Source organism: Phocoena phocoena, chromosome 5 (assembly GCF_963924675.1).
Source record: "Phocoena phocoena chromosome 5, mPhoPho1.1, whole genome shotgun sequence".
Taxonomy (NCBI): Eukaryota; Metazoa; Chordata; class Mammalia; order Artiodactyla; family Phocoenidae; genus Phocoena; species Phocoena phocoena.
The window spans coordinates 20,256,585-20,278,668 of NC_089223.1; the positions used below are offsets into that span (position 1 = coordinate 20,256,585).

General features: G+C 58.6%; 1 protein-coding gene across 1 annotated transcript; it reads left to right on the forward strand.

Moving 5' to 3' along the window:
* The first annotated feature begins 1,346 nt into the window (after positions 1-1,346).
* On the forward strand, positions 1,347-21,875 carry WFS1 (wolframin ER transmembrane glycoprotein). Its single transcript, XM_065878008.1, has 7 exons — positions 1,347-1,581; positions 10,285-10,367; positions 10,834-10,978; positions 12,766-12,936; positions 14,357-14,437; positions 15,300-15,445; positions 20,067-21,875. Exons 1-7 carry the CDS (start codon positions 1,347-1,349, stop codon positions 21,873-21,875), a joined length of 2,670 nt encoding a protein of 889 aa, XP_065734080.1.
* Positions 21,876-22,084: the final 209 nt, after the last annotated feature.

The window sequence follows — 22,084 nt, forward strand, 5'->3', positions numbered from 1 at the left end:
CACAGTGCACGTGGTCCCGACTTCTTCAGGGTCTGTGTCTGATCCTGGTTCTCTGGCTGGGGAACTCCTAGAGCTCTCAGCTCCACGGTCTGGGGCTCATGGTTGCCCTTAATTGTGTCAGTGGTGGTTTTTGCTGTTTTGCTAAATGGCATTATTGACTAATGGAGCCCTTCCCCTGTGGTAGACACTCTGTGCTTGCCAGTCTGTTCCAGTCATCTCTTCTGACACACCAGCTTCATGGTTTCCGTCACTGCACATCTAGTATGTGTTCATATCTGGTGCATTCAAGTTCCCTGATATTTGTTCTGTGGTTCAGGCCTAGCGTGGAGGGCTTGGGAGGTGGGCAGTTCTGACTACATCCTGGCTCCAGGGGCTGTGTTCCCCCCTTCTCTTCCCCTCCCCATTTCGCTCCCCCTCTCCCCTCCCTTCCCTCCTCCCCTCGCCCTCCCTATCCCTCCTCTTCCCCTTCCCCTCTCCTCACATTTATTTAACTTTCACTCTGTGCCAGTGTATTCATTTCCTAGGGCTCATATAAGAAAGTTACAGAAACTTGGTGGCTTTAAACAATAGAAATTTATTGTCTCATAGTTCTGGAGGCAGAAGTCCGCGATCAGGATGTCGGCGGGGCTGGTTGCTCCTGGGGTCTCTAAGCAAGAGTCCTTCCTCGCCTCTCCTGGCTTTGGGTGTTGCTGGCGATCCTTGGCATCCCTGGGCATGCAGCTGCATCTGTCTGACCTCTGCCTCCTCCTTCACATGGTGCCCTCCTCTCTGTGTCTGTGTGTTTCCCTCTTCTTATAAGGATACCAGTCACTGGATTAGGGCCCACCCTAAGTCAGGATGATCTCATGTCAAGATCCGTGATTGCATCTGCAAGGACCCCTTCTTGCAAACAAGGTCTCCTTCACAGATTTTGGGTGGATGTACTTGGAGGCCAGCTTTCATCCCAGCACAGCCAGGCACTGTGCCCAGGGCGCCGTGTGGACCATCTCACTGAATCCTCACGACATTCTACATCCCCACTTCTCAGATGAGCACACCCGAGGTCCCGTGGCTCATGCCTGGTGAGGCAGGGACTCAAGGCCTTGAGTCTTAGGGCCCAGCTCATGCCTGCTGTGGGACTTGCCGAGCCAGCCGGCCTTGAGTGTTTCCTCCCTCGAGTTCCTGCTCTGTAAAATGGGAGTGTCTTATGGGGGCTGTTGTGAGGTTTAATGAGATCACATAGAATGCTGGGCAGCCCCCACCCTGTTTCCCTTTTCCATCCCCTCTCTTTACCAGAAACTAGAGGCCAGAGCAGACTGGGCTTGGCTAGCCTCATGTGTCTGACCCTCTGCTTTTCTCGCTGCAGAATGGCCTCTGGTGCCTGTCCTCCGAGCCCCTCTGGCCCACGGTCTCCACCGCTGCCACGACAGCCCCAGGCCCGCTCACGGCTCAATGCCACCACCTCGGTGGAGCAGGAGAAGAGTGGGACGCCCCGAGCTCCCGGACCCCAGGTTGGACCTGGACGAGATGTGAGAGACACGGCTGCCTCGGCCGTGCCCCAGGCCTCGCATGCCAGGAGCCAAGAAAGGGTGGATGGAACAGGTAAGGGGATGGGGCCTGGGAAGCTGGACTGTCCTCCCCCGGGGGTGTTCTAGAAGCAGGGCGAGCACCCGAGTCCTGGCATGTGGTCCAGACACCCCTGCGAGGTTCCTCCTGCAGGGCACCCCCTGTGGTTGGGGGCCCACCTGCTCCACTCAGGGCCCCTCGACTCTCACCTTGCAGCGGGCTTTGCTCCTAAGTTCACAAACTTGGGCTGCAGCAGACTTCACGTTTCCTTATTTTATTTATAATCAAAAGCACCAGCTCCCACCTGCTCAGGGTCCCCACCAGGCACTGTATGGGGGGGGGTGGCAGGAGGAAGTCTTCCCCACCCCAGCTGGTCCCGCCCAGCACTCGGGGCAGCCCATGTTGTTCCCTGTGCACCGTGGCCACTGCTCAGGGGCCATTCAGTCAGGCAGCTCTGCCCGGTCTGGGGGCCCCACGTGGCCACTCCCCTTGGGGACTGGCTGCCAGCCTGGAATATGGCTGGGCCCAGGCCCAGGTCCCCGCTGCCCTCTGGACCACCATCCTCCATCCCCAGGCCAGGCTTCCAAGGGCTTCCCCTCTCCCCCAGTCCACTTCTGGGCCTCCTCAGGTTTCCACTCTATCCCAGGAGGCACCTCCCAGGCGAAGAGATGAGATAGTGTGAGGACCCGGGCGTGACGGGACAGCTGGTTGTGGTGCTGGCAGCCTTGCTGACATTGGGGGAGGGACACCAGGGTTTGGTCCGTCCTCTGTCCACCTGCTGCTCACTGAGCATGGCCCTTTGCTGGCCCTGAGTGGCCATCGGCAGCACATCCTCAGGCCTGCCCCCTGCCTCCAAGGAGTCCACGGTCTCGTGAGGAGCATAGAGGTGGCCCTGGGCCTGGCGTTGGGGAGGTGGGGCCCTGCTCTGTGGGAAGAGATGACGCCTGAGCCTGGGGAGAGGGCACAGCGCAGGCAGGGCCAGCGGGAAGAAATGACCTCGCCAGGGGTGGGCTTGGGGTAGAGAGAGCCCCGGACCTCCAGGTGACGGGGTGGCAGCGAGGAAGGAAGGCTCGGATTGGTGATGCTCTCATGTCTGGCCTGCGATTTGAGCTACACCAGGAGTGAGCAGGGGGCAGGGCCAGGCAATGGGCTGTAACAGGAGCCTTGTGTGAGAGGCTCCTCTGTGCTTTCAGGACTGTTGCAGGGAAAAATCCTCAAGTCTACTGTGAGTTCCAAGAAAGGGAGGATCCCTGGACCTCTGGCTGTGATATTTGGGGAAAACATAGTTGGTATCGACGTTACTTTTTCTAATAATCCACTGAGTGCTTCTCAGTGTGTCTGTCTTATTCTCACAATGACCAAACCTGTGAAGTAGGGTCCTTGGCTCCGGTTACAGGTGCAGCGATCAGACTGGAGCCCGCTGGGGACATCGGGTCTAAAAGCTCCGTGGGTGGTGAAAGCCCTGTGACTTCTTTCCATGGATCACCGCCCTCTCCTCCCTGCTCACCGAGACCATCCCACGTTCTCCAAATCCGCCTCCGCCTTCCCTGTTCCCCCACCTCCCCTTTGCCACGTGGGAACCTCTGCCCAAAATATGCCATCGCCATCTCCACCTGTTGAAATCCTACCCAGCTCTCAAGGCACTGCCGCCTCTTGGACTTTCTGACCTCCTCCCACAGCAAGAAAGATGTGTGCTGTCGTAACCGGACTCACACACCCACGGGCCTGCACGCACACACGCACACGTCCAGTGGGAATGGAAATTTCCAAAACCATACTTGTCCTCAGTGTGTGTGTTGCTGTCTGATAGTCTCCATTCTGTTGCTTTTATTTAAAAACAAATGCTGCTTGTGGGCAGTAAATTGGTTCCGTGACCTTCTGGGTCGAAGTCTGTAGTTTGAAAAACGCTCTGTGGTTTGGTGCCAGTGCACCCCAGCCGGGACTCTGGAGTACATCTGTCCACATGAACTGTTTATTTACTGAGTGTCGGGGCCATGAGGTGGTGCAGGAAGATGGTGCCGGGATGGCCGAGGTGGGACGCTTGGCTGGGCTGGGCTGGTGGCCTTGAGCTGTGTGCCCTTGAGGGAGTTGGGAGGCCTCGCTGAGCCTGTCTCTGTATCTGTAAAGTGGGTGCAGTCATACCAGCCATGTGGAGTCCACGTGCTAGGACCCTGTGCTCTGGGCATGGCTCATGGGACGAGGTGCTGAGTCAAGGCCCCTCGTCCCTTAGGTGCCTGCCCGGTGGTGCAGAGAGGGTCCGTGCCTGGAGCTCGATGTGTTTCGTGGATGTCATCAAGCCTCCTGCCCCCTGAGCCGGTCTTACTTCCTATTCAGGCTTCTCCTGGGGTGTTGCCTCGCATGTCGGGGCAGCCTTCCAGTTTCACGGCCCCACTCAGTCCCTCTTGGGCGACCGGTCTCAGTGTCAGCTCCAGGCTCTGTGTGTCTGGGTGTAGGGACTTCACGTGTGTGTCAGATTCTTCTCTCCCCCAGGAGGCTGTTGTGCTGCAAGCTGTGCGTGTGTGCGTGTGTGCGCGTGTGCACCCACGTGCTTCCTTGTGTCCTGCACGAGGCAGGACGCCGTGACTCTCTCGGCCGCCGCTGCTCCAGGTGCTCTGTATGAGTTAGGAAAGTCCCCGGCCGTGCCCCGCCCTTCTCCAGCTCGCCCAGCCTTGCCGTTTCATTTTCCCCCTTGAGAAGCCGGCTGCCTGAGGTGAGCACCCCCAGCTCAGCACTGCCCCCGCCCCATGCAGGGGCCCCAGACCCGTGGTGGGGAGCGTCTGCCATGTGCACTACAGACCTGGGGGCTTTACGTGACCCCTTACGGTAGCTCGAGAGGGAGACTCTGTTCTTGTCCCCATCTAGAGATGAGGAAACTGAGCCATCAACTTACCAAAGCAGCCAGTGCTGAGTGATGGGCACAGGGGTGATCCCAGTCTCCTGTCCCACGCTGCCCCCATGCCCAGCGGAGCTGCAGGGACCTCCGAGCTCTGGGTGAAGAGGGCCTGAGCTCTGTGGCTCCATCACACTGGACTAGTGCCTGATTGTCCCCAGAAACGCGCCCCACTGGGCTTTTCTAATCTCCACATCTCCTTCAAAGATCACTGCATTCTCTGCTTCGTCTCCAAGGCATCTGGGCAGGCTAGGGCCTGATCTGGAATCTCTGTCCAGCCACAAAGGCCCCACAGCTGTGGGGCCAGGAAATGGGGGCTGGGAACGCGCTTGGTTTCAATCTGGGTGAAGCAAAACGGCCTCAGAGGATGGACCAAGTCAAGACTGCCAGTTTCAGATAAGAAGAGTCAGGAAACACATGTGGTCTCTGTTTGGCTTCTGACCCCGAGGGGAGGGGCGGGGAGCACTGAGCAAGCGCTGGGCCGGTTGGCACCCTCGGGGTCCCAGCCCGCCACAGCTGGGCCCTGCTGCGTCACTTCTCTCTGTGGCGTCACTGTCACTGAATTGGACACAGCAGGAAACGTTCACCCCAGTGTTGACCGAGGGCCTGCCTGCTCAGCGGGTGCAGGAGACAGTGGGCAAGGCAGGCAGGGCCCACCGCCACGTGCAGGGCACAAAGGGCTCCCAGGCTGATGGCTCTGGGCAGGGGTTGGATGCAGGGTCAAGAGGTCGGCCAACTGAGTGGGGTCTCAAATGGTCGGGATAAGGAGAATGGGTGTTCTGGGGAACGTTAGAGGATTTAAACCAGAGGAGCGGCATGACCTCTGTTACGTGGAGATGACCTGTGGGAGCCGAGGCCGGCAGGGAGGCACGTGGCAGGTGGAGAAGCCCCCGGAAGCTGGGCTGACTCCAGGTCTCTGGCTGGAGCTGCCAGGTGGGTGCAGGGCGTGGGCGGGGCAGTTTCCCAGCGGGGTTCAGGGCGGGATGGTGGGATTGGGAAGGTCAGGAGACGATGTGGTGCGGGAAGGGATGCGGAGTGCTGAGTCCCTGCTGTCCTGGGGACAAACCACAGCCACAAACGACTCGCTTTCTCCTTGTCCGGTCAAGGTGCTGGCTATTGAAGATTTAGGGAGTTTTGTACACACGTTATTTTATCCTGACCCTGACTGAAGCCCTGGTCTGTCTGGTTGTCAGGCCATCACTCCGATCCCCTCACTCCAGGATGACCTGTCGTGAGGACAGATGGCAGGGGCGGTGAGGCTGTCTCCGGCCTGGTGGCTTCCTGGGACCTTTGGAAACTTGGTAGCATGCCCTTCATCCCTAACCTTTAACCTCCCCTTTGCATTCCAAGTCTTGGGTGTCGCCTCTTCCAGGAAGCCCCTGCCATCAGGATTGATGATTCCTGGCACCTCCACCGCCCCCCTGAGCCTGCACTGCTGGAATGTGATTGTCCCCGTCTGGCCCCTGGGTGGGTAGGGAGGGCGGGGGTCCTGCCTCCTTCAGCTCAGTGCCCTTGGCTCCTGGAGCTCAGGCTGGCCCGGAGCCAATGCTCAGTAAACGTCTACTGGGTGAGTGATGATGGGTGAGGTCCATGACCCCTGCTTGGGCCTGTGGGAAGCTCAGACCTCCTGCCTGGGACCCCTGCCTTGGAGCTTAGCCAGCCCCTGGAAAAGACGGGGTCGCAGGGATTGTCCTTCTTGTGTGTTCATGAGAACCAGAGTCAGCATCACGAAGGCTGCTGGGACACCCCCTGGTGCAAGGTGACCCCGCCGCCCACAGCGATGAGGAGGACATGTGGGATGCCCTGGGGTTCTTATCACCTTTCCCTTCACGGCAGCCCACATGGTGGGTGTCAGGAGAGGACCAGGGACTCTAAGGCCTAAGGCCTTAGGGAGCCTAAGGCCTTGTCCAGGGCCAGCGAGTGAGGCAGTGGAAGGGCAGCAGCCCCTAGAGACAGGAGTACGGCATCATAGTTCCTGTGTGTTTCAGATTGTGCTCTTCTTTTAAGAGCCTTTGGCGTGCGTTCAACAATTTAAACAATGTGCTCCAGCAAATCTAGATCTCAGCAGTTGTGGAAAATGGAAGCCAGCTTCTCTCTTGCTCTCAGCTATCTCTGGGGAGCTGGCAGAGCCCTCGGGACTTCTGGGAAGGGACGCCTGAGGCTCCCCAGCCCACGGCCCTGGGGTGGGTGATGAGTGGGAGCATGACTTGCTCGCCACCCACCTTTGTCTGTTTCTACTCAGAACCTGCTCAGATCAGGGAGGTGAGCTTGGCAGTTCAGTCTCCAGGCCAAGAGTGTGCTGTGTTCCAGGCCCTGTGCAAGGATTTGGGGAGACAGAGATGAAAGCTTGAGACCATTCCCTTGTCGGTCCCCTGTCCATCCCTCCCATCTGTTCAGCATTTGCTGAGCTGTGTCTGACACTGGGGGATGGAGATGGGTCAGACCTGTGGGACACAGATCATCTCCGTAAAGGCTGGTGGGACCGTGAGAGACGCAGGAAAATGGAGATGGGCTGTGCTGGGGGGGAGGGGACAGCATCCTGGGGACTCTCCTCCCATTTCATGACAAAATGAGCATCAGTTACTAATGCGGTGTGGTGGATACAAGTCTCTCAAATGCGTGGGATCTGCAGGAGATAAATAGTATAAAGGAGGGGGTGTGCTGGTCCTCTGGATCCTCGCAGAGGTGAGGAGACTACCCAGGGCCATGCAGCTCTGCCATTGCCGTTTTGTGATTGATAGAAAGACTTTCAAAAATGAGCTAGAGTCGGGACACTCTCAGTTGCTGGTGATGTTGAAACTCGTTGTAAATTAACATAAGCAAAAAAAAAAAAAGAAAAAGAAAAACAGGGTGTGGGGCTTCCCTGGTGGCGCAGTGGTTAAGAATCCGCCTGCCAATGCAGGGGACACGGGTTCGAGCCCTGGTCCGGGAAGCTCCCACATGCCGCGGAGCAACTAAGCCCATGCGCCACAACTACTGAAGCCCGAGTGCCTAGAGCCCGTGCTCTGCAACAAGAGAAGCCACTTCAGTGAGAAGCCCGCGCACCGCAACAAAGAGCAGCCCCCGCTCGCCGCAACTAGAGAAAGACGCGCACGGCAACAAAGGACAAAAGCAGCCAAAATAAATCAATAAATAAAATAAATTTATTTAAAAAAACCCCCAAAACAACAGGGTGCAGGGGATTTGTTACTTCCATATGTCTGCACAGTGTAGAGTATCCAGGGACTCAGATGACATGATTGGGAATCTGCCCCCAGCTCTGCTTTCCTGCGTGCCCTCACTCTCAGGTGGGCTTCCCCCAGGGCAGCCCTCGGCCTCCAAGCTGGTGTCTGTCAGCTGAGATCCAGCAGAAGGAAGAGACGTTGCCCAGCAGCCAGCACAGACCCCACTGTCCTGACTTGGGTCTGTGTCCCTCCCTGAACCTGCTGCTGTGGTCAGGGAGATGGATGGGCCAGGTAGGCTTGCTGCAGCCACCCTGTGAGAGTGGGGGAGGGTGGGTCCCCAAAGGGGACATCAGGTTAGGGTTAGGAAGAGGCCAGGAATGAGGGTCAAGCCCACAGAGAACTCGTGTGTTCAGTGGCCCTCGGTATCCACACTGACGCAGCCAGCGTCTGGCGGTGTTCTTTATGTGAGGGTTCCTCCTTGGCTGGAACAAGCCAGAACCCCCCGATTGGTTCATAGCACGAGCCCAACATTTGAGTAATTGTAGACCTATTTCTGCCAGTGCCAAATGGAAAGCAGGGTAATGAGGGAGGTGAGGTGCATGTTTCAAAGAGATTCTGTATATCGAGGAGACTTCTTGAAATGTCAGGCTGTGGACAATGTCTGCGAAAAATTAATCATGGACAGTATAACCTTTTTAGCCAACAGATCTGTGCCTGAATCTTCCGTATTCTGATTTAATAAAAAGGTCTTTGGACTTGTGAATTTAGTGAGTAAAGAAAAGAGCTGTGAACTCCGAGAGGTGCCTGGTGTTGGGCTGGGAAGTCTGGCCTCAGTGAGCCAGGAAGGCCCTGGGGTCAGCCGAGAGGTGGGACGTGGGGAGGGGAAAGGAACGCACACTGGGAACGTCAGCTCTGGACCAGGCACTTAATACGAAGCGTCTCATTCTTCATAAACTGTCCTACTGGATGGATATTGACGATGGGATTGAAAATGACTCTCCCTTGGTCATGCGGTACTTTGACGCTAAGGGTAGATTCACAGGCAGGTCAGATTTCTCTACACACACACCCTCCTTCCCTGCGAGCCCACCCTTCCCATTTGTTCTCTTTAGTCTGAGCCCTTGGCCAGAAAGTCCATTCCTGCCCTTGCCGAAGGGGGTGACGGCAGCCGAAGGGAGAACTGACCTTGATGACTCAGGAAGCACCAAGGTCTGGGGCCATGGGGTGGGATGAATGTCCTGGGCCCTGAAGCCATCTCTGGGTTAGGTCCCTGGGACCTGGTCAAGGGAACCCAGGCTGAACTCCTCAGGGAGAGGTGTCATCATGTTTGCAGGCTGTCCACCAAGAGGGTCTCAGTACAGGCGCCTGACCTGTGGGTCCCGTTAAGAAGCCTCCTTTTGAGCCGTCCCCAGACACCCCCACCCGGCCCCCGTGTCCTCTCCAAGCTAGGTGTGACCTCTGCCTTTGAACCTCCTAGGCTGCGTGGCTTTAGGCCCCTGCCCTGCTGTGTCCCCCGGGCTCCTGGGTGCCGTAGATTTGGGCACCCTGCACACAGGGGCTGGCTCTGAGCCTGGCGGACCTGGTTCTGGGAAAGGCCTGGATGAAGGGGTAGGGAAAGCTGGTCATCCGGTGGCTGTTCCTGGGGACTGTTCATGTTTCCCTGAATTCTGCCTTCTGTTTCCAGAAATGTCTAGAGAGCAAGAGTCTGTTAATCCCAATTAGGCACCTGCTAAGGTGGAGTGTGGCAATGGCCGAGGCAAGGTGTGGTGTCGGGCATAGGCCCGGGTATTGGTTGCTTAAAACAAAGAAAGGGACTGGTAAAAAGTGATCGTTTTAAAAAAAGCTTTTGTTATGCTGCCCACTGCAGGAGAGGTTGTAGTGAAATCAATGAAGTTACGTGATGCTTTTGTAACTTAGGATAGCTTTTTACAAAGAAAATATAGCACGAGCTGTATGATGTTTGGACCCTTGGACCTAGTAATTCACCTGAAGAACCTGTGCTGGGAGAATGACCCCCCCCCCAATAAAAAATACACCTACAGAATGGTTTGTTGGCACCGTTTTATAAAATTAGGGAGTATGGCAATAACCTAAAGGTCCTATGGAGAGGAGAGGCCCAGAACCCTGGTGGGATTTCTGAGCCATTGAAATGGTGCATTTCACTGCCGAGCAACATGGGAAATTGGTTGTGATTCACTACTTTATATATATATATATACCAAAATGTATGTACCGTGATTATGACCTCCAAAAATCAGTCGTGTGTATAGACGACAGTCTTGGAAAACATGAATTTGGTTTGTTTATTGGGGCACTGGGCATTGGGGTGCAGGTTCTTCAGGTCAGGGGCTTTTGAACTTGAGCCCTCGGATCTTTCTAGAACTCCGTTCAAGCCTGAGCTCAGCCGCTCTGGCTGCAGTCAGCTGAGGGGGCGATGGTGGTTACTGGTGCCCCCCTCTGTCCCTTGTCTCCCACCACGAGCTCTGAGCAGACACTGGAACCGCCGCCTGGCAGCTTTGTGGTCCTTGCTCCCAGGAAAGCAGCTTCCTGGCGCCTTCTCTCTGCATCTGCTGTCACGCTCTTGACCTGGGGCTGAAGTCTGTTCCTGCCGTCCCCTCCCCTCCTCAGACAAGTGACAAGGACCAGCTTGGTGACAGTCCATCTGCTTGTTCTCCCGTGTTAAAGGGCCTGCGAAGGGAGATGTGGACACCCCCTTTGAAGAGGTCCTGGAGAAGGCCAAGGCTGGGGACCCCAAGGCACAGACGGAGGTGAGCACTGCTGTCTGCGGGAGACTCAGGCCGCGGCCTGCAGCATGGTGGGTCTGGGAGAAGCTGGTGCCTGCAAGCTGGGAGCTGGGAGCTGCCTGACTTTGCCCGCCATGTGCCAGGCCCCCGTTTGTTGCGTTTCCGTGTTCATGGTGTCGTTTCTTCCCTCCGCCCTCTGGGGAGCACATACGTGTTCACCTCCTCTGTCCAGCTCCCACCTGATCTTGGGCATCACCTCCTCTGATACCATCTCTGCTTCCTGCCTGTCCTCATGCCCCCACTCCCTCTCTCATCGCATCAGTGGGGGAGGGGTCCTGACACCCCCCTCTGGCAGGGAGCACCGGGCGGAGAGGGAGAGGGAGGCCGAGGTTGCCCAGCTGTGGGGAGCAGCTCAGGGCAGGACGTGGGAGCCCGGGCGCTGTGTGTGGAGGCCGCTGCAGCACATGGAGTGGCGGGGTCCTGCTTGCAGGTGGGGAAACGCTACCTGCAGCTTGCCAGCGACGGGGATGAAGAGGTCAACAACTGCACTGCCGTTGACTGGCTGACCCTCGCCGCCAAGCAGGGGCGGCGCGAGGCCGTCAAGCTTCTCCGCCGGTGCCTGGCGGACAGAAAAGGTGGGTCAAGAGGCCTGGCGGGGGGGGGGATGCATGAGGCATGCCGTGCTGCTTTGCTAAATTAACAACTAAAGTAGCAGCAGGAAAACTTGCTGTTGGCAGTGCCATTGAGCAATGAGTGTGGTTTCTGTTATGCCAGTGGCTTTGCCATTTAGACATTTTTGGAGTATAACGTGTGATACTTAGGGAGTGAAGCCATTTTCATCCTCTTTAACTTGTGGTGGTGTCTACAGGGAGATACCCTCTGGGTTCTAATCCAAATTGAGGAGTAGATCCTGGAGCCAAGTTGGAGAACACGACGGGGGCCTGAGGTCAGAATGGCACTTTCTGAACTGACTTTCCATCCAGCCTGAGCCGAGAAGCTGGGGACCATGGGCCAGTGAAGACCCACTCAGGCTGGCACTCACTGCCAGGACGGATCTGGGTGTTGGGAGGGGCAGTGATGTGTAGCCTGCCCACGTGTGGACACTTACTAGGTTATCCTGCCCAAGGGAAATGGCTTGTTCCTGGTGTCAGGGAAGAGTGTTTCCTGAAGGTTCAAACCTCAGAAGAAAGATGAAAGTGGGTGTCAGAAAGGGGCCTTTTTTCCCTCAGGTTGTAGAAGTGTTTATTGTTATCAAAGAAAACTTGAACTATATAGAAAACATAAAGATAGAAATTACCCATCACGTTGAAACCCAGAGAGAAGTGCTCTGTAGTTTGGTATTTGTTTTCTTCTGGTTTTGCATTGTAATGTTTTAAAGTAACATTTATTATATAGAATCTACTCTCTCTGGACCTTAGGCTGATGCCTTTGACAACTTGGAATGGTCATATTTTGCTAGCCAAAATTTCTCACCAAGCCAGCTTCCCCGTTCCAGGGCAGGCAGGACGGCCTTGCACTGGCTGATCGAGTCGGTGCGGCCCGCACAGCTCACTGTTGGAGCCAGTGGTTCCCAGACGCCTTGAGGGAGCCAGGGCAGGCCCGAGGACCAGAGGGCGTGTGAGGGAGGGGGCCAGGCCTCGTGCGACCCACAGCCTCCACGTTCTCACAGTAGAGTGCTTACCGATCATAAACGTGGGCTCTGGTTGAAAGTTTCGGAGACGTTTCAAAGGAGAAAAAGCCCAATCCTCCATCCCTAGTCTCTCTGCCCTCTGGAAGGGCCTTGCTGACGTCCAGGTGGTTGGGGAGCAGGGGGAAAGGCAGCTGCTGACCAGCCCATGAAACCTGCTCCCGGTCTCTCCATGGGTGAGTCTTGCCTACCTGGGAAAGGGCCGTCTGTGCAGGGACACAGTTGCTCCTGGCGCCCTAGGAGGGGCGGGCGCTGTGGATGCAGGGATGCCCCGCTCTTGCACCCAGGCCGCTCACTGCAGTGAGACTGACCAGGGTCTGAGACCGGCTCTGCCTCCCTGACTCGGTGGCCTTGGCAATCCAGGCCGCCCCTGTGTGCCTTGGTTTCTCCATCTGTAAGGCGGGAACAGCAGCATCCCACCAGAGGGTCCTTGTGAGGGTGAAATGGGGAGGGGGGAGCAAGCCAGGAAGATGGGGAGTCCTTGCCCAGCACCAGGCCACCATGGCCACTTGGTGAGTGTCTGCTGAAAGCCCAGGCCGAGCCGCCCACCGGCCGGGACTTTGGCCAGATGCCCTTTCGGTCAGATGTTCGTTTCAGCCCTGGTGACAAAGGTGCCTGCAAAGCTGCTTGCAGGAATCCCTTCCCAACCCCCTCAAGCGGGCTGGCCAGGGCCAGGGCGTCACTGGAAGCTTCTGGGCAGGTGAGGCGAGGGCTCTGATGCCTCCGCTCTTTCAGGCATCACCTCCGAGAACGAGCAGGAGGTGAGGCACCTTTCCTCCGAGACCGACCTGGAGCGGGCCGTGCGCAAGGCGGCCCTCGTCATGTACTGGAAGCTCAACCCCAAGAAGAAGAAGCAGGTGGCCGTGTCGGAGCTGCTGGAGAACGTGGGCCAGGTCAACGAGCACGGTACGCAGCCTTGCCATGCGGCCTCCTGGGCCTTTGTGTTGGAGTCCTGGGCGCTTCCGCATGGGAGCCGAAGCGGGGGCTCCAGGGACCTTCTTGTGGGGACCTCACAGGTGTCCTGTAAAGCCGGGGAGCGTCCTTCCTAGGCATCCTCCTGTTCCCGGGGTCCCCGCCCTGAGCTGTGCCCTGAGCCCTGGCTCAGTCCGAGGTCTGGGCGCCCAGCAGGCCCTTCCCCTGGTTCTACCTTGATTTGCTCTGCGCCTTGGGGTTTCCTCCCCTCCTGCCCACAGGCAGAGCCACAGGCCTTGTCGTTCCAATGGTGTCCTGCTCTTCCTGAGGGACAGGGAGTGCGGGGAGGGTGAGAGGTGCGGGCAGGGACCTAGGTCCCCGAACCCCTGAGAGTCTGTCCAGGGCGGACCTCATTGCGAGCCTCTGCAGCCCTCCCCACCTCCTTCTAACTTGGCTTTCCGCAAAGGGCACGGGCAGCAGCCAGAAGGATGGATGGGGCAGGAGAATGGGCGTCCCTGACTGGGTGTGGCCTCTCCATTTCCCTGGGTTGGTGGCGCGGGGGGCACCTGACTCGTGACTTCGTTACCTCGAGGAGCCCCTGCCTCCCGCTGTTCAGAAAATGATTCTCTGCCCAGGGCTTCGCCCAGCCTTCTCCAGCCCCGAGGGGTAGATGCTGGGGGCTGGAGCTACCTGCCAACCCATCAGAGAGGACTGCTGGGTGGGCACCTCTGCCCCTTCTCCGGGGATCTCAGGGCAGGACTCCTGTCTGAACTGCCCCTCTGGGACGAGCAGAGGTGGCCGGGTGGCAGCACCCCCAAGAGGTGTGCTTGCCCCGTGTGGAGCCCAGAGACCCTGTGAGGCCTCAGCGCCACCTGCACGTGCTGCCCCCGCCCCCACTGGCCACTTCCACTCGGGGCTCCCGTGGCCTCCCTCAGTCACAGTGCCCCTCCTTTCCTGTTGTCACTGTCTGCGCTCTGGTCCAACTCCTGCCCGCCCCGCCCCTGCAGAGGTGCACCTCGGAGCCTGGCGCGGGAGAGCTGGGTGAATGCCTGCCAGGTTGGGGGTGTGGCGGTAGGGGCGGGCGCTTTCTCCTCCAGGGGAGCATCACGCCAAGTGACGACGCTAGCAGCAAAGGTGTATGGGGACAGGCTAGGCTGACCGGAGGGTATGGTGTGTCCAGTGCCAAGGCCGCGCCCGTACAGGGGATGGGCTGTGCCCTGTGGGGCCTGAGTCACCCTTGGGGGTGGAAGCTGAGAGGTGACAGTCCCGAGGGGTGGCCCTGGCACTGCCCTCCGGGGCTGCATGGAGGCACCAGGCCCTGCAGTCCTCGGGGTACACTGGCAGGTTCCCGGGGGGCTGCAGGGAATGGGGCGGTCAGCCTGCCCCGATTCTCAATCCGCTCTGTCCCCTGCAGACGGAGGGGTGCAGCCTGGCCCCGTCCCCAAGTCGCTGCAGAAGCAGAGGCGGGTGCTAGAGCGCTTGGTCAGCAGCGAATGTGAGTACGGCCGCCGGTCCTGCGCTTCCGACACCTCTTGCTGTGCTGTCTCTCCCACCACCCTGAGCGCCGTGTCTGCTCCCTCCTGCCAGTCCAGGCCTGGCCTCCAGAGTCTTGGAGGCGTGATGGATTTTCAGTCTCTCTGGGGCTGTTGACTGGGTGTCAGTGTTCTGGGCTCTGGGATCTGGACCCTGCCCACTGGGAGCATGCACTCTGGAGGGACAGGGAGGGCAGCATGACAGTCCCTGCAGGACAGAGAGCTGCCGGGGGCTGCAAGCACGCTGGGTGCCCGAGCCAGCGAGGGTGAGGAGGCAGCTAGCCCTCGGAGGGCACCGGGGGGTGCTCCAGGCCAAGCAGATGTCACAGGCAGAGGCCTGGGGGCACCCAGCATGGGCTGTGGGGAGGTGGGGGATAGAGGGCAGAACATGGCGGGTGGAGGTAGTGAAGGTGTGCCAGGCACACAGTAGGCCCGGCACACAGTAGGTCCTCAGAGGATACGCGTTGACTGGCGGGGTTAAGAGGGGGCTGAGCTGCAGGGCGTCAGTGCTGTGAGCAGCCAGGGCCAAGGGAGGGAAAGGATCACAGGGGCCCTGGCGATGACCGTGGCTGAGGAGTCAGTGTTGGAGCTGGGCTCAGGCAGCCCCTAGGCTTGAAGAGCTAGGGAGGGGGCCGCTTCGGGGGAGGGACAGCACATCACCAAGGCGAGGAGGCCATTGGCAGGCCCGTCTGCCTCTCTCCTCCCGTCATCCGGGCCCAGGGAGGGCTTTGCCTGGCCCAGCCAGCGTGCCCCTGCTCGCCTGGCCACGCAGGGTGACAGTGCTTGCAGTCTTGCAGACCCCATGTGTTCTCTTCTGTGCTTTAGCCAAGAGCTACATAGCGCTGGATGACTTCGTGGAGATCACCAAGAAGTACGCCAAGGGCGTCATCCCCGCCGACCTGTTCCTGCAGGACGACGACGATGACGAGCTGGCAGGCAAGAGCCCTGAGGACCTGCCCCTGCGCCTGAAGGTGAGCGTGGCTGGAGGCACCCGTGGAGGGCTCTCGGCCCGGGCCGCGCCCCCCTGCGCCCCCCAGTGCTCCCCGGGGAGTTGTAGGTGGGGGGCCTCAGGGACTGTGTAGCTTGTCCCTGCGGAGGCCTGTCCTGCAGGGACGTCACCGTAACTGCGTAAGGACGCGTCCTTGTGAAGGGAGGCCTTTCACGTGTGCTCAGGCTCTGAAACCAAGGGCACTGTTGGGGGCGGGCAGGTTCAGTGGGTGATGGACAAGCAGAGGCACCTTCTCATCCTTCCCTGCCAAACGCCATAGGGGGACAGGATGCCGTGCCCTGGAGGCCGCCTTTCACTTAGACTTCGTCATTTTGAAAAATTATCCGTTTATGGCACAGAGTGGAGGTCAGTTCCTCGAAGATGCCTTTTCCCTAAAGCAGAGTGCTGTGTTCAGTCGGCCAGGAGGCCCCTGCAGTGGTGCCTGTTTATCTGGATCTGCAGGGGCTCGGGGAGCAAGCCGGGTGTCGTGTGGAGAGAGTGGCAGGGAGGTGACCGAGGGCCGACCTGAAGGGGGGAGCGTGCGCTTACACCGTTGGCCAGCGAGCAGCAGTGGCATCAGGGAGCGAGGGAGGCTTAGCATGCCGACAGCCAGGAGTGGCCGCTCGTGTGGCCCTGGTGTCACAGCTTTTGTTTTCCTGGTCACGTGGTTGTGACTAAGGGTGCAGATGTACAGTGTGGCCACACCGCCCTTCACCAGATTTCCCCCAGTTCAGCTCACGGGCTTGAATTAGTTGTGTCTGTATCTCACTTTGCCGAGAACACCAGGATTTACAGAAGTCTGGCTATCTGGCCCCAGACAGGTCCATCACCACGACTGGCCAGGAGGGCCCCGGCCAGCACAAGGGCCTCTGAGCAGACGAAGCGTCACAGAGGTCCTGGCGTTAGTCACGCAAGAATCCATCGGGTTCTGTGCATCCCCAGCTGCCTTGGGACATGCGTGAGCTGCCGTCAGCCTGGAAGAGTGGGCTGTGTGTGTGCGAGCGGGGTCGGGGCTGGTGACAGGAAGTGTGCTGACGTAAGCACCGTGCTGGGGCCTGGAGATGGAGGCTCAGAAAGCTGCCCTCGGTGGGTGGGGAGGCCGACTTAGAAGCAAGTCCCACAGAGATACTGCAGCCCAGAGAGGTGGGTGTGAAGGCCACGCTCAGGACCAGCGAGCTGAGTGAGAGTCCCTGAGGGCAGGTAGGGTGTCCAGGGTGAAGGTTCTGAGACACAGGGTCGGGATGGCCCAGGAAGCCAACCAGAGAGGCCATGGCTTTTATTGAAGGCCCACTCAGAAGCAGGCCTGGGCTAAGTGTGTTCACAAATGACATTAGTTTTCTTATTAAAGTGAGCGAGGGAAGGTGGAGCATTTGCTGTGGTTCTTCGCAAAGAGGAGGTGCTCCCCAAATGCCAGTGAGGGTCAAAGGTGAAAGGGTAGTGGGAAAAGACCCATGGGCCAGGTGGTCCTGGCCTGGACACCATAGTTTGCATTGTTCTGGCATAATTACTAATAATGCCTGCTTTCAAAGGCATCCTGGTTTGGACAGCAAGTTATGTTACCCTCCTTACTGGTAACAAGCTCAGTGCTGTAAGATATCTGAAAGTCCTTTTTGGGAAAAAGAGATTCCGAAAGAATCTCTTCGGAAGAAGTATTCCGAAAAGAAATAAGGCTCTTTTTTTTTTTTTCTTTCAGTTTTTGAAGTTGTCAGAGCACTTTGATTCTTTTACAGTTTGTCTCATTAAAAGCCTTTGGAAAAAGAGAGGATGAATCCTAGCAGGCGTCTCCTGGAACTAAAAGCTGTTCCAGCCTTTATTAGCCCCCTGGAGGACAGAGAAAGGACGCGTGCCTGGGGAGTCCTCAGCACCCCAGTGGGAAGTGCCAGATGCCTCTCTGCGAGCTGATGTGACCCCCAGGGATGTTCCAGGCTCCGAGCTGCCTCTTCTCAAGCCTTTGGTGACAGATGAAACCTTCGTAAAGATGAATTCAGGAATATTTTAAAGGCATAATGTTTTTGTATTAAATTATTGAGAATCCAGCACATGAACATTCACTCAGGTCCGAGCAGAGTCTAGTTGACCTGCTGAGTGAGCGGTGGGTTCCTTGGTCGGCTTCCCCCGTTGTAAAAGGCTGTTTGCTCGGTTTCTCCCATTAGCCGAGCGACTGGTGACCACAGCCCTGGCCAGGTTGCCCTGTCCTGTCCTTTCGTGAACTGACTCCCTACTCATTTTTTTTGGCCACGCTGTGCGACATGCAGGATCTTAGTTCCCCGACCAGGGATCGAACCTGTGCTGCGGAAGCGCAGAGTCCTAACCACTGGACCACCAGGGAAGTCCCCCTACTTATTTTTAAAAATTTCTCTCCTGCTCAAAGAAAAGTTCATTTTAATTTGTTTGGGCTTTCTCTACAGAAAAGGTTTCTAGTCTCACAATTTGGTGGGGCCCCAAGAAGTAGGGCTTGGGTAAAAGCTACAAGGACAGAATTGGGACCTTAAAAGGAGAGAACTCCTGGTCATGGTGGCCCAGGTGCCTCGCCGTGCGGGCAGAGGCTGGCACCATTGGACATCAGGTTCTAGAAGCTTTGTGTCTTTTAAAGGTCCTCTCAACCATGTGATTGTGTGGCCTCATGGGCAAAAAAAAAAAAAAAAAAAAAAAAATAGTGTGAATGGTTTTGAGCATTAGGATAGGATTTCAGATTAGTTTTAAGGTCCCAGCTACTTGGGTACCTCCAGGCTAGCTCCCCCAAAGCTGTCCAGTGCTGGTTGTGCAGAGAGAGAACGGCTGTGGGAACGGCCGCCCTGGGGGGGCCTCTCATCTGTCTGGTTAGAAAGGCCTCGTCCACAGGGATTAGCCGAGAGGCCGCCGCTGACGCACTCACGGGCTCTTTCCATTGCTCTTTGCATCGCTGTTGCGTTTCAGCTGGTGTGTGTGGCTTTGGGTCGAAGGGGCCCCTCCCAGAGGAAGCCGGAGCAGGTTATTTTTGGAGACACTGGTTTGCTGTCTGGCAAGTGTCAGAAATCCACACCAAGCATTATGGCGTCCGACGTCCCCTAGTGCCACCTCCAGGTGGGGTGGGTGCTGTGTCTGCTTCTGGGAAGCTGGCCCCAGTGAGCTGGGGGAGCCCTTAGTTGGTTTACTGGTTTGTTCATTTTCTTGCCCATTCTAAAACAGAGAGTAAGTGGACCGTCACAAACACGTCAGGAGGAATGCAGCTCTGCGTGCATGTGCGTGTGTGTCTGTAGACATGCATGCACGCACACACAGTCTTACACACTCCTGTTTCCACTGTGAGCCCGGGTCACTCTCATCTGGGGGACTCACTCTCCTGGCTGCTCCCGGGCGTCCTGGTCATCCTGAGTTGCCTGCCAGCCACGGCTCTTGGGCAGATGACGGCCACTCAGTTGTACACACCCAGGATCCCTGCCCCTCCTCGGCCCTCTGGTGGGTGGGGCAGAGCGAGTCTGTCCCCAGGGTGTGGGTGGAGGCTGTGCTGCCCACCTCACCAGGGCGCTGACAGGGCTCTGGGCACAGCTGGGCTTTGCTGCCCCCAGGCGTGGGTGACCTCTGCGAGGACCCAGCCCCTGGTGCGGTCCTCCTTGAGGAGGACCGAGTGAGCAGCGGCACTGCCCACAGCTACTTTCTTTATTCACCCCCTTCGGCTTCCCTCCCGTCTCCCCGGAACCGTGGTGGGGCTGGAAGCCTCCAGGATTCTGTACAGAGAACCAGGCAGGTATGGGGGCCACCCTGGGTGGCAGAATCGCCCTCATTTCCCTCACAGCCCCTTATTCATCTTCTGTTGTGGAAAAGGCCTAGGGTTTCTGCTGCTCTTTGCAGTGAGCACAGCCCGGGGGAGTGGGACCCAAGGCAGGGAGCGGTGCTGCCCTTGAACGTGGCTGTGAGGGTTGTGCGTCTGTTCTGAGTAGTCGGTGTACAGGGGTGGGGGGTGCAGGCGGCTGGCATCGGGCCTCCTGTCGCAGTGAAGACGTCGCATCCGCCCCGTCGCAGCTGAACCCTTTCCATTCACATGGCTGCCGAACTCTCCTTCCCGGAGTCCCTGCTCCGCTCCTGGGCCGGTCAGAGCCCAGCGTAGGCCGGTAAAGCAGTGGTTCCTCTCCCCCTTGGTGGATGGGTGAGCCGCTGAGGCTCGGTGAAGTCCCCTCCACAGGGGTGGCTGAGACGCAAGCAGCCCGGTGCTCTGTCATCTTTGCAAGTGTGAGGCCCGTGGGGAGGGAAGAAGGGGCCAGGTGGGCTCTGCCAGGCGCCCCAGGTCTCGCAGCGAAGACCAGCCCTCATAAGTCTGGAGACCCTGGTGGAGGGTTGGGAGTCAGGGGTGGGCGGGAGGGAGGGGCCGGGCCCTGCAGGATTGGGCGGGATCGAGGGAAGGTTCGTGAGACCACGTGGAGCATCACCACCTGCAGAGGGTGTTACAGGTGGAGGGACCGTGCGGACCAAGGGCCCGGCCGTGGTTGAAATGACGGGCGAGTTCGCTTTGCCCAGAGCCGGGGGCAGTGCGGGTGAGTGACAGAGAGCAGCGACATGGCAGAGAGTGGGGCTCCCACCCTGGCCGCGTTCCAGTGCCCCTCCTTTGTCTGCACCCCTCCTCCCAGGTGGTCAGATACCCGCTGCACGTCATCATGGAGCTGAAAGAGTACCTGATTGATGTGGCGTCGCGGGCGGGCCTGCACTGGCTGTCCACCCTCGTGCCTACCCACCACATCAACGCCCTGGTCTTCTTCTTCATCGTCAGCAACCTCACCATCGACTTCTTCGCCTTCTTTGTGCCCCTGGTCGTCTTCTACCTGTCCTTCATCTCCATGGTCATCTGCACCCTCAAGGTTTTCCAGGACAGCAAGGCCTGGGAGAGCTTCCGTGCCCTCACCAGCCTGCTCCTGCGATTCGAGCCCAACCTGGACGTGGAGCAGGCCGAGGGGAACTTCGGCTGGAACCACCTGGAGCCCTACGTCCACTTCCTGCTGTCTGTCTTCTTCGTCATCTTCTCCTTCCCCATCGCCAGCAAGGACTGCATCCCCTGCTCGGAGCTGGCCGTCGTGTCCGTCTTCTTCACGGTCACTAGCTACATGAGCCTGAGCACCTCGGCCGAGCCCTACACCAGGAGGGCCCTGTTGACTGAGGTGGCGGCCGGCCTGCTCTCCCTTCTGCCCACCGTGCCCGTCGACTGGCGCTACCTGAAGCTCCTGGGCCAGACCTTCTTCACGGTGCCCGTTGGCCACTTCGTCGTCCTGAACGTCAGCATCCCCTGCCTGCTCTATGTGTACCTGCTGTACCTCTTCTTCCGCATGGCCCAGCTGAGAAACTTCAAGGGCGCCTACTGCTACCTGGTCCCCTACCTGGTCTGCTTCATGTGGTGCGAGCTCTCCGTGGTCATCCTGCTCGAGTCCACCGGCCTGGGGCTGGTGCGTGCGTCCATCGGCTACTTCCTCTTCCTCTTCGCTCTCCCCATCCTGGTGGCCGGCCTGGCGCTGATGGCTGCGGTGCGGTTGGCCCACTGGTTCTTGTCCCTGGAGCTCACCAAGGTTGTGGTCACCATGGTGGTCTGCAGCATCCCCCTGCTGGTCCGTTGGTGGACCAGGGCCAACTTCTCCGCGGTGGAGATGGTCAAGTCCCTGACACGGAGCTCCATCGTCAAGCTGATCCTGGTGTGGATCACGGCCATCGTGCTCTTCTGCTGGTTCTACGTGTACCGCTCGGAGGGCATGAAGGTCTACAACTCCACGCTGACCTGGCAGCAGTACGGCTTCCTGTGCGGGCCGAGGGCCTGGAAGGAGACCAACATGGCCCGCACCCAGATCCTCTGCAGCCACCTGGAGGGCCACAGGGTCACGTGGACCGGCCGCTTCAAGTATGTCCGCGTGACGGAGATCGACAACAGCGCCGAGTCGGCCATCAACATGCTCCCGCTCTTCATCGGCGACTGGGTGCGCTGCCTCTACGGTGAGGCCTACCCGTCCTGCAGCTCGGGCAACGTCTCCACGGCCGAGGAGGAGCTCTGCCGCCTCAAGCTGCTGGCCAAGCACCCCTGCCACATCAAGAAGTTCGACCGGCACAAGTTCGAGATCACTGTGGGCATGCCCTACAGTGGCGCCAACGGCACCCGCGGCCCCGAGGAGGACGACATCACCAAGGACATCGTGCTGCGGGCCAGCAGCGAGTTCAAGGACGTGCTGCTCCACCTGCGCCAGGGCAGCGTCATCGAGTTCAGCACCGTCCTCGAGGGCCGCCTGGGCAGCAAGTGGCCCGTCTTCGAGCTCAAGGCCATCAGCTGCCTCAACTGCATGGCGCAGCTCTCACCAGCCAGGCGGCAGGTGAAGGTCGAGCGGGACTGGCGCAGCACCGTGCACGGCGCCGTGAAGTTCGCCTTCGACTTCTTCTTCTTCCCCTTCCTGTCGGTGGCCTGAGGATGCGTCCTGTTGCAGGAGTGTCGGTGCATGTGGCTGCCAGGACCTCCCCCCACGGCCTCCCGGGTGAACAGCGCAACACTAACCACTGTGCGTGCGTGTGTGTGTGTGTGTGTGTGTGTGTGTGTGTCCGCACGCATGCGCAAACGCAGGGCTTTGGAGACCATTTGTCACGTGTAGTCTGCTCACACCTCTGTGAACGGGCTGAC

Coding starts and splice junctions, on each gene's coding strand:
- WFS1 (XM_065878008.1), top strand. CDS start 1,347: ATGGCCTCTGGTGCCTGTCCTCCGAGCCCCTCTGGCCCACGGTCTCCA. Junction 10,368..10,833: donor ACCCCAAGGCACAGACGGAG/GTGAGCACTGCT, acceptor TCCTGCTTGCAG/GTGGGGAAACGCTACCTGCA. Junction 14,438..15,299: donor GCGCTTGGTCAGCAGCGAAT/GTGAGTACGGCC, acceptor TCTGTGCTTTAG/CCAAGAGCTACATAGCGCTG.